The sequence below is a fragment of the Rhipicephalus sanguineus genome, chromosome 1 (genome assembly GCF_013339695.2).
Source record: "Rhipicephalus sanguineus isolate Rsan-2018 chromosome 1, BIME_Rsan_1.4, whole genome shotgun sequence".
NCBI classification, from domain to species: Eukaryota; Metazoa; Arthropoda; class Arachnida; order Ixodida; family Ixodidae; genus Rhipicephalus; species Rhipicephalus sanguineus.
Window position 1 is genome coordinate 91,860,853 of NC_051176.1, and position 16,008 is coordinate 91,876,860.

The 16,008-nt window shown below is 47.8% G+C and overlaps 1 protein-coding gene and 1 non-coding gene across 2 annotated transcripts in view; both read left to right on the forward strand.

Moving 5' to 3' along the window:
* LOC119394029 (cadherin-99C) overlaps window positions 1–16,008 on the forward strand; it is a 212,786-nt gene that overhangs the window by 142,419 nt on the left and 54,359 nt on the right. The window contains exon 3 of the mRNA XM_037661246.2: window positions 3,618–3,704. Within this exon, the coding sequence (XP_037517174.1) occupies window positions 3,629–3,704 (76 nt within the window). The 5' untranslated portion in view covers window positions 3,618–3,628. The remainder of the gene's footprint in view (window positions 1–3,617; window positions 3,705–16,008) is intronic.
* On the forward strand, window positions 12,288–12,360 carry Trnar-ucg (transfer RNA arginine (anticodon UCG)). The gene has a single exon. It is a non-coding gene; the product is annotated as a tRNA-Arg (tRNA).

Consider the following 16,008-nt stretch of genomic DNA (forward strand, 5'->3'; position numbering starts at 1 on the left):
GAAGAGGAATAAGAGAACGAAGAGGATGAAGAGGACGACGAGAGTGCGTGCTGGTTCATGATGATGATCATGTCTGTTCACCCGTCACGGACCAATGCTCAGCTTAAACAGCTCGGCGGTTAAAAAAAAAGCGAACGAAGTTTGCAGGGACTTTTGATAAGAGTAAACCTGTTACGAAGGACGCACCGAAAACACGCATACGTTGGGGAGGTCGGTCGGTCAAAATTCACATGCTTTATGTGCGTCGTCATAAACTTGGGACGACGCGCAAATGACAAGCCGCGTAGACCCAAGTATGGGACGACGCGGCTTGTGGTGTGCATGTCAGTGCATGTGGTTGGATCGCCATAAAACTGCACAGGCATAGGCGTGCGCACAGGGGGGGGGGGCATGGGGGCGGCCGCCTCTCCTAATCACCTAAGAGGGGGGGGGGGCGCAAAATCTGCCCCGTACATTGAGCCTTCTAGTCACCTAAGAGGGGGGGGGGCGCAAAATCTGCCCCATACATTGACTTAGTAGGGTGGGGGGGCGCTGCGATGAACCTTTGCCCTCCCTGATGGGGAACCCTGTGCACGCCTATGTGCACAGGTAATCATTCATCGAGTCGAAGATGCACGCCCGACATGCAGTGATACCTTTGGCGTACCTCAACCGGCGTTCAATCTGAGTTCGGCGGTTCATCGGAATAGCGGATCGCCATCCAACTATTCCAAACTGTGACGTCGGCGAAGTACATGTATATTCTGCCTTTATTCGGAAATCATACGGCACTTGTACCTGCTGAGAAACTTGCGGTACCTTTACCCGGGTAAATGCAGAGTCTATCGTTGCCTGAGCTATTCCGCGTTGAGAATTTTTTTCAAGGTGAATGTAATTTGAATCAGCAGTTTTATGATACATTAGGCGTGCTTATCGTTTAAATATATGCTATGAAGGGAGCTAAGCGTGTGCTACGTTATGCGGGAAAATTTTACGACGAATGCTACCCATGCAGTCATTGTGAAATTTTCGGTCGAATAAGCTGGCTTCGGTATAATTAAAATTCAACGGCTGTTTTATAAAGTTTAGTGAAAGGTAAGATTACCATGCGCCTGATAGTGGAAATCTTGAGGGCTCGTTGTTCTTTGTTAAACACAATATTAATGAGCACTAACAGACAATAATGCCAAGGAAAGTATAGGGGATGTTATTAATAGTAAATGTAAGGTAAACGTGAAGAAAGAAAAGTGGACGAAAAGATAGCTTGCCGCGGGCAGGGACCGAACCTGCGACCTTCGAATAACGCGTCCCATGCTCTACCAACTGAGCTACCGCGGCGGCCATCCCCCCTCCGCTTTATCGGATATATATGTACATTTAAACGTGGGAGTGTCAGACAGCGCCGCCAGTAGCCATGACGACGACTGTGGAACACTTTTTTCTGCGGCGAGTGTGGAGTGTCACTTACGTTTAAATGTACATATATACCCGATAAAGTGGACGGGGGGATGGCCGCCGCGGTAGCACAGTTGGTAGAGCATCGGACGCGTTACTCGAAGGTCGCAGGTTCGGTCCCTGCCCGCGGCAAGCTATCTTTTTGTCCACTTTTCTTTCTTCACATTTACCTTACATTTACTACTAATAGCATCCCCTATACTTTCCTTGGCATTATTGTCTGTTAGTGCTCATTAATACATGCGCCTGATAGTAACACGAATCTAAACATGGTTGCACTGGAGCTATCACTATAAGCTTCGAGTGCAACTTCCCCGTTCATGAAACTTCTTGCGTAGTGCAGGTTTCCACAGTACTGATTTACCAGAGCACCGGAACAGTAATGGCAAGCAAAGGTACACAAATACGCAAAATATATTGCGATTCACTGTCGAAACACCACGCCTCCTGTCAAAGCATGTCGTGTATAGTAGGATTCAATCGTACGTTAGTGAAGCAGTATCCGGGCGCTGGAGAGTTAATGTCGGCATCCATAAACGTGTTTAATCCTCATTTGGCGTAGTATTATCCTCGGTTGGTGTCGATGATAGCACTTATAGCCATGCCATCGCAAGCCAGCAATATTTCTAATCGTATATCTTTTTTTGAGGCCGTCTCGACGCTCATGGTGCAGATGCTTTTCTCCGAGCGCCATTGCGAAATGACTTAAGCGGAATCTCTGCCTGGTGCGGGCACAACATGGAGAACACGCTTCAACCCTTCTCGAGTAACCAGTCGCAAGTGACCAGGACGAGAAAAAAAACGAAAAACAAACAAACAAACAAGAACCGGAACGTTGTCAACAAGGTCACCGATTCTTTTATTTCCTGGCGTGTTCTTTCCTCCTCTTTGCGCACAGACGCGTGGTCCGCGGGCCGCGACTTTCCGGGTTGTCGTATAAAGCTGGCATGGTGGGCCTTCTCCGTTTCGCCGACACGCTCTTTGTTCCAACCACCAGCAAACGCCCTCGGCCCACGCCCCCGCACACCGTCTCGTTTTAGTGGCGTACTGAAACACACTTTTGCAAACTATGCAACAACTCCTCTCGCGAACAAAAAATGACGCTTAATGGGGTCCCTCAACACTTTTCCAAGTAACCATCGAATGGATTTAATAAAGGAGTTTATCGCCTCACGAATCGACCACCGCAAAAAAATTTAGAATCCGTCAAGTGCGAGCGGAGTTACAGAGATTTGTCGCACGCTGTAACTGCTTTCTCTCTTCTCTCGTTCCGACGAGCGCGCTGGAAGCTAAGCAGGGAGGGATGGCACGGGAGAACGAAGTTACGTTATGATGACCTTGCGCACTTTTTCTTTTTTTTTTCTTTGAACGCGTGGCTTACTTCGAGTCTGATGGATCACTTCCAGCGTGGCGGCCTCCTGCGGCGGCCGCGGTAACTATTCAGCTCACGATGCCGAAATTAGCCAATGGCAGTGAAATTGGGTATATTTGGGTATATGGCATCATCTTTTTTTGTCGAGAGAAGGGGGAACGGTTTCTAGCTGACTTAGAGAATTAATTGTAAATTCCGGGCCACGCGCTACGCAATAATGTTTGGCTCGCGTGTTCTCAGGAGCCTCGACTACCGATCAGCAGCGTTTTCTGACCATGTCGAAGAAGTGTTGCAGGGCCCCTTTAACAACACGATTTGGAAATGCTTAACGTTTAATTTGATCTAACGGTCAGTCTCCACATAACCCGAGGTGGCGTTCACCAATCACCGACATTAGCGTGGTGTCATGAGTCGGAGCAAAATATGCTACCGTCATGCAGCGATAAGGTGAGGTATGAACGCGTCGCTCGTAAAACAAAATAAGTAAACATAAATGCTGGCCACGCTCGTATGCGGAACCATCCAATGTATAACGTGACTACATGACGCATCTATACTTGTTTGATGCTGAAACGAAAATTGGGTTGAAGAGCCAGGTGTTATTGTGTATTGCTTAGGGTGTTTTGACGTGGATGTTTGTAGGACTTCGAACGTGACGCAAAGAGAGAGAGAGAGAGAGAGAGAGCCTGAAGTGTTATGTCATAACACCTTTGCCACTCTTACATAGGTACGCAAATTACGTACACTACACGCAAGCTCGCATAACGCGGCAAACAATGAGCCCATTTCCTTTTCTTTTCCCTCGCTTCAGGGTCCCCCAGCATGACCAGGAAATGCCGGCGGCGGTGGTGGACACTGCTGCTGGCGCTCCTCTGCCTCACGCCGTGCGTGCTCGCAGGTGAGTGCGGTGTGCGTTTACCCTCATGACGCCGTCCACCGGTTTTCCACTGCTTAGGAGACTGAAAATTTCATTCCGTTCTGTTATACTCTGGTTGATGTGGAGAGAAACAGGTCGTGGTTGTGATTACTTCGGCTGTACTCCATTTCTCAAGAAATAAGGAGATCTATAATAATATAATAAAATGAATAAATCAGCCTGGGAAATGACAGAGAAACTAATAAAGATAACAATACCACAAAGTTGTCCTGACGTCTATCAATGTCACGTTACATGAATAATATTACTACACTTGTTAGTCCTTATATAACGTTGCAAGGTTCCTCGACTTAGTAAATTAATAATAGTCCTAACGAATAATTCCGGTCGAGTTCATTCCTGAGTACAGGGCTTACATTCATCACTTTATACGTAACTCATCTAAACCGTACTTATTACAAATCCCTGCCTGACTCTCTGTGCATACCGAAAACCCCGTTAAGGATATATGCACTGCTGCAGATGACTTTACTGACTACACGGTCTTTCAAGTAACATTTGTTCTAAGAAATAAACTCGCACAAACTTCCTAGTCCTTTTTTTTTTCTTTAACGTTCTCCTTTCGAAGTCGTGCTTTGGGCCCTAAAGCTCCTGATTGCCAAGCCTCTGCTGTGTGCTCCGTTCACTGCTGCAGAGAAACCGGATGCCATGTAATGCAGTGTCGCTCTGTTGTCGCCAAATGACTCGGGGGAAATTAGTTAGCTTACTGTCCAAAGGTTTCGCTACGAATTGAACAACAGCTGGTTAAAGACTGACGTTGCTCGCTGCTGCTCTTAATTCATTATATCAGCAAACTTACGTCGCTCTGTTCTCAAAATAATAGGAGCATTTCGGTGTTTATTAACTATAGTTCGAGAGGGCTTGCAAGGGGTTAGTTGGTATGGCATAATGATGCGCTGCAGAGGTGCACTGCACACAGACCAAAAGCCAGAAGAAACACGTTCGTTTTGTGTTTCTTCTGGTTTTTCGTCTATGTGCACCTCTGAAGCACATTATTACCCTCAGTCATTATTAAGTAAATGGGTTGTTGTTGGACAGTGGTACACATGGTTGGGACATGTCGATTGTAGTCACCATACAGTCAATGATTCAGTGATACTTCTTTATGGCATGGGCGTCGGCAGGCTTTTTTCGCACCGCCATGTGCATCGCGGTGGGGGGCGGGGGGGGGGGGGCTGAAGGGGGTGCGCTAGTATGGCTTAGGTGTGGGGCAAAGGCCGGTGTGGCAGGGGAGGCCAAGTGCTCTTTTCGCAGACCCCACCCCCCCTGCCGACGCCCATACGTTCCGGGAGGATTTTTCTACTACAAACAAGGCTGATTAATGCATGTTGAGCGTGCATTCGCACTGGCACCACAAAAGCAGTCGTGCTTTTCATAAAAAGAGAGCAAATAAGCAAAATAGGAGATAGAAAACAGGGTGGTTAGATAGAATTAATATCCGTTTCACTGTACTTCACGCGGGAAGGGGAAATAAAACAAAATATGAGAACGTAAGCTGAGGCGTGAAAAGGAAAACGTCCCAGTGCATTATATCGCTACACGCCGTCTTCAGTACCGCTGTCAGTGCCTTAGTAGACTTCACTTTGCTATACACTGTTCTTCCAATGCTGTTAAGCCGGTTGGACGTCGGACTTTCCTTTCAGACAACGTCGTTTACTTATATCAAGGAAGTAAGCATACCGGTGTTCCAAGTTCTTCGGCGAAGCCTCACTTCACGCACTGGTTCGCGTATGCGTCGCGGAGCTCATTCGACCGAATCAACAGCAACAGCAATGACGCAAAGTTACGAAACGGCGTCACAGGCGTGCGGGACGCACGCGGCCGTCGCGCACCACTGTTTGCCACCTCCCGCCTATACGCGTGAGACCCGTAAGGAGTCGGCCGCGAGCTTTCCTGGTCTATCTTTAGAGAAGCGAAATTGCCTCGTTGCCAGCAATAGCACCAAAAAAAGATTGAGTAATTCCTCCTTTGCAATACTCCGAGGCGTTCTCGGTGTCCAGCTTTTGTTCTTGCTTGCGTGTCTCCCTGCTCCGGCTATAGTGACAGGAGAAGAACGAAAAGAGAGGCCTAGTAACGGAAACTCGGTTGCGCTGCAGTAACGGCGCGAGACAGCGCGCCGGGTATACAGACTTGCAGCGCAGGCGGAAAAGGGGAGGATGGATAGTGTCCCAGTAAGGAAACAATCGATACGACGCGTAATTATGCCTCGCGTCGCGACATAGCGCTGGGCGGCATTCTCAAGGCGCGTCTCACTTTGACTTTTCCTCTCTTCTGTCGTCCGTTGATCCGGCGACAGCCGGCGGGAGGACCGTTACGGGACACGATTAGCCTAGGCGACGCAATGAGCGACGGCGGCACCTCCCACGCGTCAGAGACGACGGTGCAGTTTTGCGCCGATGTTTCCGGCAACAGCCGCGCGACGCCCGCCGCACGGAGAAGGAGGGACACAAGAAGAAGAAGAAGAAAGCACCGGTCGAGTTTGCGCAAGCAAACCTCAGAGACAAAGAAGCCTCCCGCAGTCGTCACCAGAGTCAAGCGGCAGGAGGAACGCCGGCTAGAGGTGGGAGAGGGTGGCGGGAGGGCCCGCCCTGGCGGGGACAATGAGGAAGCCTTTGTTCCGAATGGAGAAGCCCAGCGCCTCGCGCACTTCCTCGTGCGACTCTTGCACTCGTTAAGATGCCGCTCAGACACCTTCCATGGGCGCCCGCGCGACGTTCGTGCCGTATGCGGGGATCTCTCCTCGTGCACGGCCTCTCGGTCTTTGGCCGCGCCGGCCAGAGAAGGTCGTTTCGCTCGGCGCAGTGATGGCGCCCGAGAAGGTATGTACGCGTCTCACGCTCACAACGGGACCCGCATCCGGCCGCGGAGGAGTGGAAAACGATGTCTGCACGCTCAAGACCACGACCGTAAACGCGGAACCACGACCGTCCATACCGGTGCGATATAGGCTCGAGTTGTACAGCTCGTGTAGTGCCGTCTCCGGCTCGCACTCAGTTTACCGGTTTAGAGGCTTGATCGAGTTGATTATTTCACGGTGACAGGGCGACGAGCGCGAAACAAGGGGAACATCGTGTCTGTGTTGCTTTGTTTTGTCCACATCGATCACGCTGTCAGTGCCCGCTGTAGAAGGCGGGAAGGAAATGTAATCAACAGCGCGCGTCGACCAACGCTGTCGCTTCTCGATATCGAGGCTCTGGCGCCGTGGAACGTCGCTCCTGTTCTCGACGCTCAGAAGAGTGATTCTGAAAGGATGTTTAGCAGTATACTAATGTTTAACAGCGCATTGCACAGGGGTTGGGGAACCTGTTATGCAGTGTGAACATGCCCCAAGTGTTCGCACTGGTCTAATAAAGATCTAATTTCAACGAAGATAATTTTCCAAGAGATGGCAGCTGTCATCTTTTGAAAGGCCAATCTAGACTGGCCCTCTCCTCCTGCTTTTCTTCGGTGGGGTGGTTTTTGATACCTAAGTGTTGCTATGAAGAAGCTTTGGAGATTCGACGCCCTGTGGACACCTACTATGTATGCGAAGCTTTTGAGCATAGAAGAAAAAAAAAACTGTTGCATAATTACAAGAAGTTCTAGTTTTCGACGACGAGCACACCCATAACTTGTCCGCAATAGTAGCCAGCCGTGATCGCGCGCGTTGCAGAGTGAAGATAAGCTTTATTCAGAGGCAATATTTGAGAACGATCCCTTCCTGTTGTGCTAACACCTTAGCGAGATCTCGAGTGTCTCTGCATAGACGGCCGAAAGCGTTCCTGGCACGTTGCAGGACGTAGCGGGCTTGATACGGCGCCAGAAATGCTGTTAGCTGGAATACCATGGCGCGTTTGTCGAGAGCGAGAACGCGACGCGGCGTCAAACACCCGCGCTGCCGCCGACTTGAGGGCATTCCCACGATAAGGACGACTCGTTTTGCCTGCATGATGCTGCAAATTTTTACGATACTGCGGGCGTAATCAGTAGGCGGACTGTTAGTGTTTCGGCGACATACGTACCTCTGCATTTTCTGACATTTAGTTCCGTAAACCACACTTTGCACAATTTAGATACAGCCAAATTGTGAAATTGATTATCAAGTTCAGTGCGTCTGGATATATTTTATGCGGAATAGATAAGGGCTCTTGCCGGAGACAGAGTAATTTTGAAACATTTCAGCTAACATTTCAGTAGGAACAATAAACGTTGAAGCAGTTTTTCCTTGAAGCGTCAGACCAAAGTTGATTTGTTTTGTTGGAGATCTTTGTTTTTGTCAGGTTTCACACGAGAACACGCGCTGGGCTATCAACATTATGAACTGCGCGCCACTTCGTCACTCCGTCTTTGCAGGCGCGCCGCGCGTTGTGTTGGGGTGCATCGATGTGCACAAGCCTGCTAATAGTGGGAGGACATTCGCGCATCGGCTGACACGACAGAAAAGTTTGGAAACAACGGGTGGTCTTTAGGCTTGCTTGTTATTTTACATGCAAATAATAAGAACAATGGCTACTAAATGCGTGAAAAGAGAAGTTCCATGGCGCTAACCTGAAATTTCCGTCGCCAGACGGGCTCGTAAAGTAGGCCAATCTGACACAAAGTAGCCACCAACGGCAACCCTGGTTACAATACATATACAGTACTGCCCTACCCCGATGTTTAAGGACTAGAGGGTCAGCATCACGTCTCAATCGCCACGCCATCACACGATGCCACAGGGACAGATGAATGGACGCTGAAGATATTTGTCTGTGCATGCATCTAGCATGCTAAACCAGATGGCGAGGGTGACGTGTGAAATTACATATAAAAACATAGCACATGCAAATAAAGTGTACATGCACATACACTGCAACAACTTTCCAACCTAATGTGCAGGAGGAAGTCTAAGAACGTCCTTGTTGCACTTGCAAACCACGGTACCAGCGCTGCTTCAAGGACTAACTACAAGACGAGGCTAAAAGGAACTATACCATGCGCAGTCAAGCGCAATAACTTGGAAAGAGACCATGGCGTCAGTAATAACATATAAAAATTTCTTCTAACACATTTTAGCAACGTAGAATTGCTTGAATACATTCAGTTTTTTTTTTTTTTTTGCGACAAAGACTTGCCCTTAAGGCATAATATTTGTTTGTACATTTGTATTAAATGTGCGCCGTTAGGCTGGTGTTGTGTAGGAAGTGAAGAAGTGTCTTGTAGAATGTGTTGTCATGTATCCATCGGTCATAACTGTTTGTGTCACTGTAGCGAAGGCCAGCTTGCAGAAGATGACGGGAGCGTTCCGACTGTAACCCTTGGCATGCCCATATAAGGTGGTATGCATCTGCTTGCATCACTGGAACAGTACAGTACGGGCACGTAGCACCAACTGGTAAATGCGACCAGTTCCATGTTGAGATAACAGCCGGGGTAAGGGCCACCCCTGCCCAATAATCACTCCCCCCCCCCCCCCCCCCAGCCTCCTAAGCACGACTTCCTCCGCCCTAGTAAGGTGAAGGGGGAGAGAGCAGACACACGGCGGGATAAGAGCGCGTGTATCCTGCCGGAGAACATTTTTACGGGCACGGAGCGTATTTAGGGGTTGAGGTGGAAGGGGAATAGATGGGAGGTCTGTATTAGGAGGGCAGTGTGCCTGTTGGTCAGCAGCAATATTGTGAGGGTTCGCAGCATGGCCTTGAATCCACTGTACCCTGACGCAAGTGACTGTATTACGGTTCATCTTATGTATCGCCTTGCAGAATTCCATCGCCCTGTGAACTTTCTTGAGTTCCTGGATAGTCGCTAAAGAATCAGTGAATACGTCAAGTTGCTTAATTGTTGGCAGCTTAGAGGTGAAATCCCGCACTGCGTCATGAATGGCTTGAAGTTCCATTACAAGAGGACTGGCTTCCGTAGATAGAGAATGCTGGTGACCACCGATGAAATTAGGCGTGGTACTTAGGAATGATGTCCTTCCGCCGTCTTGTAGGATGGCAGCATCTGTATACACTTTGCAGGTATTAGCGCATGGTGCTTCGATGATAGAGCGTTCGTGAATAATACCTGATGTATCGCTGCGCCGTAACTTGGTTGTCTTATTAGATGTGATGGTGGTGAATTCCCAGGGAGGCATTGTATCGGACTAGTTGTCAATGCGAGACCCGCGTTGAAAGTGAGCAGGCAATGCAGCAACAACCGAAACAAGTTGCTTTCTTATTTCACGCGCTTTTTCCCTTTGCGAAATTAGCTCTGCAATTGTGTTAAGCTGGGCGTGCTCCTGTAAAGTCAGTATCGGGGTAGTGCGGGGTAACGCTGTCATTGAACAGAACAAAGAGGCCGTGTCCCGTGATTACAGCAAATGAAAGCTACAGTCAAAACTAACTGTTTTTCAGTCCACTTTTAATATATTTTCACTTTATTTCATAATTGCTACGCTTCAATTAAAAACTAAAAACAACACCTCCTACGATTTCCTTATGTTCATTATTTGTTGGCTTCATAGGTTGAGTGCTGCTTGCATGCCCAAGTCGCGAGAACATAATAATAATAATAATAATAATAATAATAATAATAATAATAATAATAATAATAATAATAATAATAATAATAATAATAATAATAATAATAATAATAATAACGATATTGGCGACACGACGTTTGAGCGCGAGTCATAAAAAGCAAATTTAAAATTGACGTTGAGACTGTAAAAGCATGAAAACGCACCTAGAGCTTATTTTGTAATTACGTCATTTTAACAGTGTTAAACAGATACTGATAGGTGAAACTGTAAACGAGGCATCTTCAATTGCTTGCCACTGCATCTAAAAAAGGGCCACGCTAGTGAACGAAGCTGCGCCTTCACAAAGCTGGGCGCAGAGACATATATATTTTCCTTGCATGAAACCTCTCCCATCTTTAAGGCTTTCCGCACGAGTGATTCGCCATATTCATGATGACGTTTTCGGTTAATGTGGCCACGAGCTACCTTGCACTAGCCACCTAATAATAATACTAATTGTAGGGGTATAACGTGCCAAATCCACGATTTGATTATGAGAGACGCCGCAGTTGAGGGCTCCGGAAATTTCGACCACCTGGTGTTCTTTAACGTGTGCCTAAATCTAAGTACACGGGCCTCAAGCATTTTCGCCTCCATCGAAAATGCGGCCACCGAGGCCGGGATTCGATCCCGCGTCCTGCGGGTCGCCATAACCACTAGACCATCTTGGCGGGTGCACTAGCCACCTGGCTCGTTCAGACAAAGAAAGAAAAAAAAAACAACCTGTTTTAGTTCAGATGGTAAAGTGACTGCCCCAGAAATTTCTTGGTTCGGGGATCGAATTGCGGAACGCGTCAACTATAAGCTTTCTTTCTTTCTGAGAAAAGCCATATAGATCTTGCTTTGTGCTGCAAACAGGCGCATGACGTTTTTTATGTTTCAAAAAGCATGCGCCATGCTTCGCCTCTGGCTCTGGATCACCTGCCCTACCGGATTTCTTGTCTCAGGTGCAATTATGTCAGTTTTCATATACTGAACATTTCTAAAGAGAATTTGTTTGTAATGGAATTGTATTCAGTTCGCGACTGACGCTCGATTTGAAGGTTTCAGTTCTGGCCGAATATGTGCGGCTATTTAAGAATATTTCGAAGGTCGCCGGATCAAATCCCGGTCGCGGCGGCCGTATTTCAATGGAGGCAAACCGCTGGATGCCCGTGTGCTAAGGTTTAGGTGCACAATTAAGAACCCCATGTGGGGAAAATTTCCGGAGCCCTCCACTACTGCGTCTCTCATAATCATACCGTGGTTTAGAGGCGTAAAACTACAGCAGTCATTGTTACAAGCTGCTTTCCGATTCACCTTACATGTCATCTCGCATTAATCATCCGCATAAAGCCAACATTCCCTCTCCACGCATAGTGTTCTTTCGTCACTCACTTATTGTTTTGTATGCAAAATACCTGGTGGACGCCCTAAAGCGAGAAGGGGGGGGGGGACGTAATTCTGGACCCATTTATGTTTGTTTGTGAACACTTCCTAAGCAAAATAGCCACTGGATCTACTGGGGAGTATAGTTGCGATTGTGCGACTTCTACTTTTGTGTAGGACATTCATAAATCACATAGTATAATTTACTCAAAAATATATACACACATATTCCCCTCTCCAAACACATACACACGCGCACACAACCTCCATATCCCAAAAGGAATGAACAAGGTTAACGTTTTTTGGGGGAGAAATGAACACGAAACTAAAAGCTTTCGAAAAGAAAAAGACAAAAACATTGCAACTTATAGTCGGGTATAATTTTAGAAGTCTGCGGCATTTCCTTCTCAAAGGCGGATGCACTCAAGCCTGCACCAAAGGGCGCGCACTTGAGACTGACGTCATGAGCCGAACTGCCAGTGACCCCGCCTTCGGAGAACATTGCCGAGTGCGTGAGCGCGACTATTTCTTTAGTCGCGGAGGCGATCGGCTGCCGCGCTGCGGTCACTTGGGTGGGGCCTCACCGGACTCTTAGTTGCATCCGACTTATAAGCATCAATCATATCAGTAATGGATAACAGGACAACCCCGTAGTGGTCCGCGTGGCCTAATGGATAAGGCGTCTGACTTCGGATCAGAAGATTGCAGGTTCGAGTCCTGTCGCGGACGACTTTCTTTTTTATTTATTTCTTTTATTTATCTATATGGCCCTACTATTATCTTGTCTGCGGATATATGTGGCCAAAAGAGTGCACCAGCTCTTGGTTTTACAGGTGTAGCATTGATGCTGGGAAACGTCCTTTGCACCAGTATGACTCGGCAAACTTCGTCTCTTTTTTTTCTTTTTCAGGCGTACGCAGACGAACCCAGACTCGTTTAATTCGTCCAGCCTCTCTCCTACAACTGCTCTCATTCATTCAAGTCTGGTTTGCTGAAACGATTGAACGACTTCTATATTCCATTTTACTTGTTTTGTAATGGAACAAAAAGACGACGAAGACGACTGATTGCGACGGAGCTCGTGCTGTTCGCTGACGCTGATCGCAGTGCTCTTCTGCAATAACTAAGCCATTTTACAACTTATTTACCATTGTCATTATATTCCTGGCTGTGAATTCCGCAGTGCAAACGCGACACCGCCTATTGAAATAGCCCTATGATTTCGTTTGCTCCTGCCCTCCTTCTAACGTGAAAGGTGGTAGTTTAGCATCCGTTATAAAAGACAGGGCGTGCAAGCACGGACACAATAGAGAAGTCAAGACGCCACAAACGCCATTTGTGGTTTCTCGACTTCTCTCTTGTGCCCGCATTTGTGGTGCCTTGACTTCTGTCTTGTGTCCGTGTTTGCACGCCCAGTCGTTTAGAATGAATACTTGCCAACTATAGCTCAGCTCTCTGTTATTCTAGCTCAGCACGTAAGGTGTCGCACTGCTAAGCTCAAAGACCTGGGCTCGATTCCTGGCGGCCACGGCGGCCGCATTTTGATGGGGGGAAATGAACACTCGTGGGCTTAGATTTAGGTGCACGATGAAGAACCCCAGGCCTTCGATATTTCAGGAGCCCTTCCCTACGGCGTCTCTCATAATTATATTGTGGTTTTGGGACGTAAAACCCCAACAATTATTACTATTAAAGGGTTACTAAACAACCTCCCAAATTACACAGAACGAACCCGGTATTATCTCCCGGCGTTTCCCGTCTTTTCGGAACAATTCGTGACGTCAGCAGTCTGTTCAAGTGACGTCATGAGAAAATAAACTCTGTATTGATCTATATACGAGGTATATCAGTCGTGGATTGTCTCCTACCCTGCTTTGCCGTGCAGTCGCAAGCCCGTTCGCCCTTGTCTTGCATGACTATCGTGCGCGATCAATTTCACGTCGTTTCGTGCGTTTTCGACTGCGCAAGTAGAGATAACAGCATGCGGCCGAAAAACGCAATATACTGATAGGCTTAATTAACGCTTAGTGCTGACATTGTCCGCATGTTTTATGGAGAAATAAGTGGCGAGGAGGAGATAGCGCCGGTAGGAAGGGTAATGAAGGCGAGAAAGAAATCACACTCTCGTCTTATAACTCGGAGCGGTTAATAGGGGCCCTTTAGAATATTTGAGCCCATCCTTCACGGCGAAGGTTTATGCCGAGCTAAATTCAGCACCTGATGCATGTGATGAACAGGCTGATGAAGTGCTCGTCGTGAGCTTCGTAATACATTTACAACCGGCTTATATGCCATAACGAATTTTGCAATCTCAATACAATATGATTTTTCGCATACTACTTTACCGCCAGATCTCAATTTTCTTTGTTTTATTCCGGTAGGAAGAAGGCGATCGGCATTTATTTCTAAATAGGAAGTCAAAGTTTTTATATATGCATTTGATCAAGTTCCCTTCTGATATTTCGCTATTATATAAATTTCCTCTGACTATACCTGAAGGGGAGATGACTAGGGCCTAATGTCGAGCGTCCACTAGCCGGGTTGACCAAGCGCGTGGCGAATATTTCTTGCGTGGCACAACTTTACTAACTGGGCTTCCGATTTGATGTGACGTCAGCTCGAGCTCGTTGCGCATTTTTGATACTCTTCAGCGGGTTCCATACGTCCTGTCCACCACATGGTCACATCCGCACGAAGCCGCGATATCGTCATTCTTCTGTGATACGCCCGAACTGCTGTCCAAGGCTACAACATGCGGGTGGGCGGGAGTGGGGGAGGTGGGGAGGAAATTGCGGTAGCTGGTAAGATAAGGACCACACCGCAAAATAACTCGCACGCATTTCGCAGTAACTCGTAGAGGCTTCGTTCTTTTCAGTTCTTTTTTCTAATTGTACCCTCAAGGACATATAATACCGGCAGCGCGGCCTGTGAATCAGAATTTCGGGTAATGGCGGGGAGTCATCCTTTTATACGTGAAGGTCCTCTTCAATGGCCTTTTCCGGATGGACACTCACGGAAGGAGCTCTGTCCGGAGGGGCGTGAGTCTTCGCTCGGTCGCAGGCGTTCCTTCACAGATGGCTGACCTCAACAAGCGCCTCGCGAAGACAACGCTCTCGGCCGATTGACTTCTCGCGTAGACACAAAAGTCGGCAGAGGAAGCGCGCATAGTTCCCGCTTTCGCAACGGCACCGCGGTGACGGCGACTCTTTTCAGAGCTTTCAGTCAACGCCGGCCGCGGCTTTCTGGGAAGCCTTTCTCCGAGCAGCTTCCTGTCCTTTGAAGTATGTTTTTTTTTTTTTCCCGAACGGAAGCTCCTGCTGAGTCTCGAAGACGGTAACCCTATGGCGCGTGGACGCCATGATGGTGCGCCGGGCTCTGTCGAAGCGTCGCTAATGTAGACGCGAGCCAGTCGAGCGAAAGACGCCGAGTAGCGCGAGCCTTTCGAAAGCTGCACGCGAGAGAATGATGACACAGAAGGAAACGCAAAAACGACTAAAGAAAAAAAGGAGGTATCTGAAAACACATGTTCTGCAACGAAACGCGCGCTACCTTGTGGGGAGTCGATGTGAATATGAAGAAAAAAAAAAAGCCTGTTCAAGGCGTTTAGCGACAATTGTTCTGTTTTTCTTCGACAGGCCGCTAACGTTCCCCAGAAGAGACGTATGATCAACATTCTTCTGCTTTCCTCTCAATGCCAATGAACGACCTCTCGTTAAAGGGGAAAAAAGTACACAGTATGAAAGACTGGCATGTGGCCTCGCAAGGGGATGGCCCGTGGGTGACCATGGTCACGTAGGTCAACCGGACCATTATTTCCTGGCTACGAGGTGACGCGGACGAGCAACCTCACAGTCGGCTGACTCAGACGAAAACAGAAAAGAGAAAGGCACAAACGGAACAAAGAAGAACGACAGTTATACTTTTCACGCGTGCGTGATGCCACTGGTATAGTCAATTTCTTTTTTTTTTTACTTGAAACGTCAAATTGTTTGGTTTTTATACTTACCCATACTATTGGCCGCGAGATCGAGCGGAGTCGCCGCCTGGCGGCTACTGACTGAAGCGCGCCTAGTGTGGATTGCTCCCTGCGTCGTCTGCTAGCAATGTAAATGCGCTGAATGAAGCACAGAGGAGAAACGTAACAAGGGACAGGACTAGTGGTGCGCAAACTTTCAACTGTTTATTTTCGCAAAAGCACGTCAAAGATATACACAAAAAACACTGAAGATAACAAGGACTATATTGCAACGTGTTGTTCATCGAATGAGGTCATTTTGGTGCTATAATGCTCCGCATGTGTATTCCTAACTATTCCGCACGTTCTCAAAGGGCGGTTTGCTCTGTTATGTTAGCGCGAGTTTAACTGCTCGTACGTAT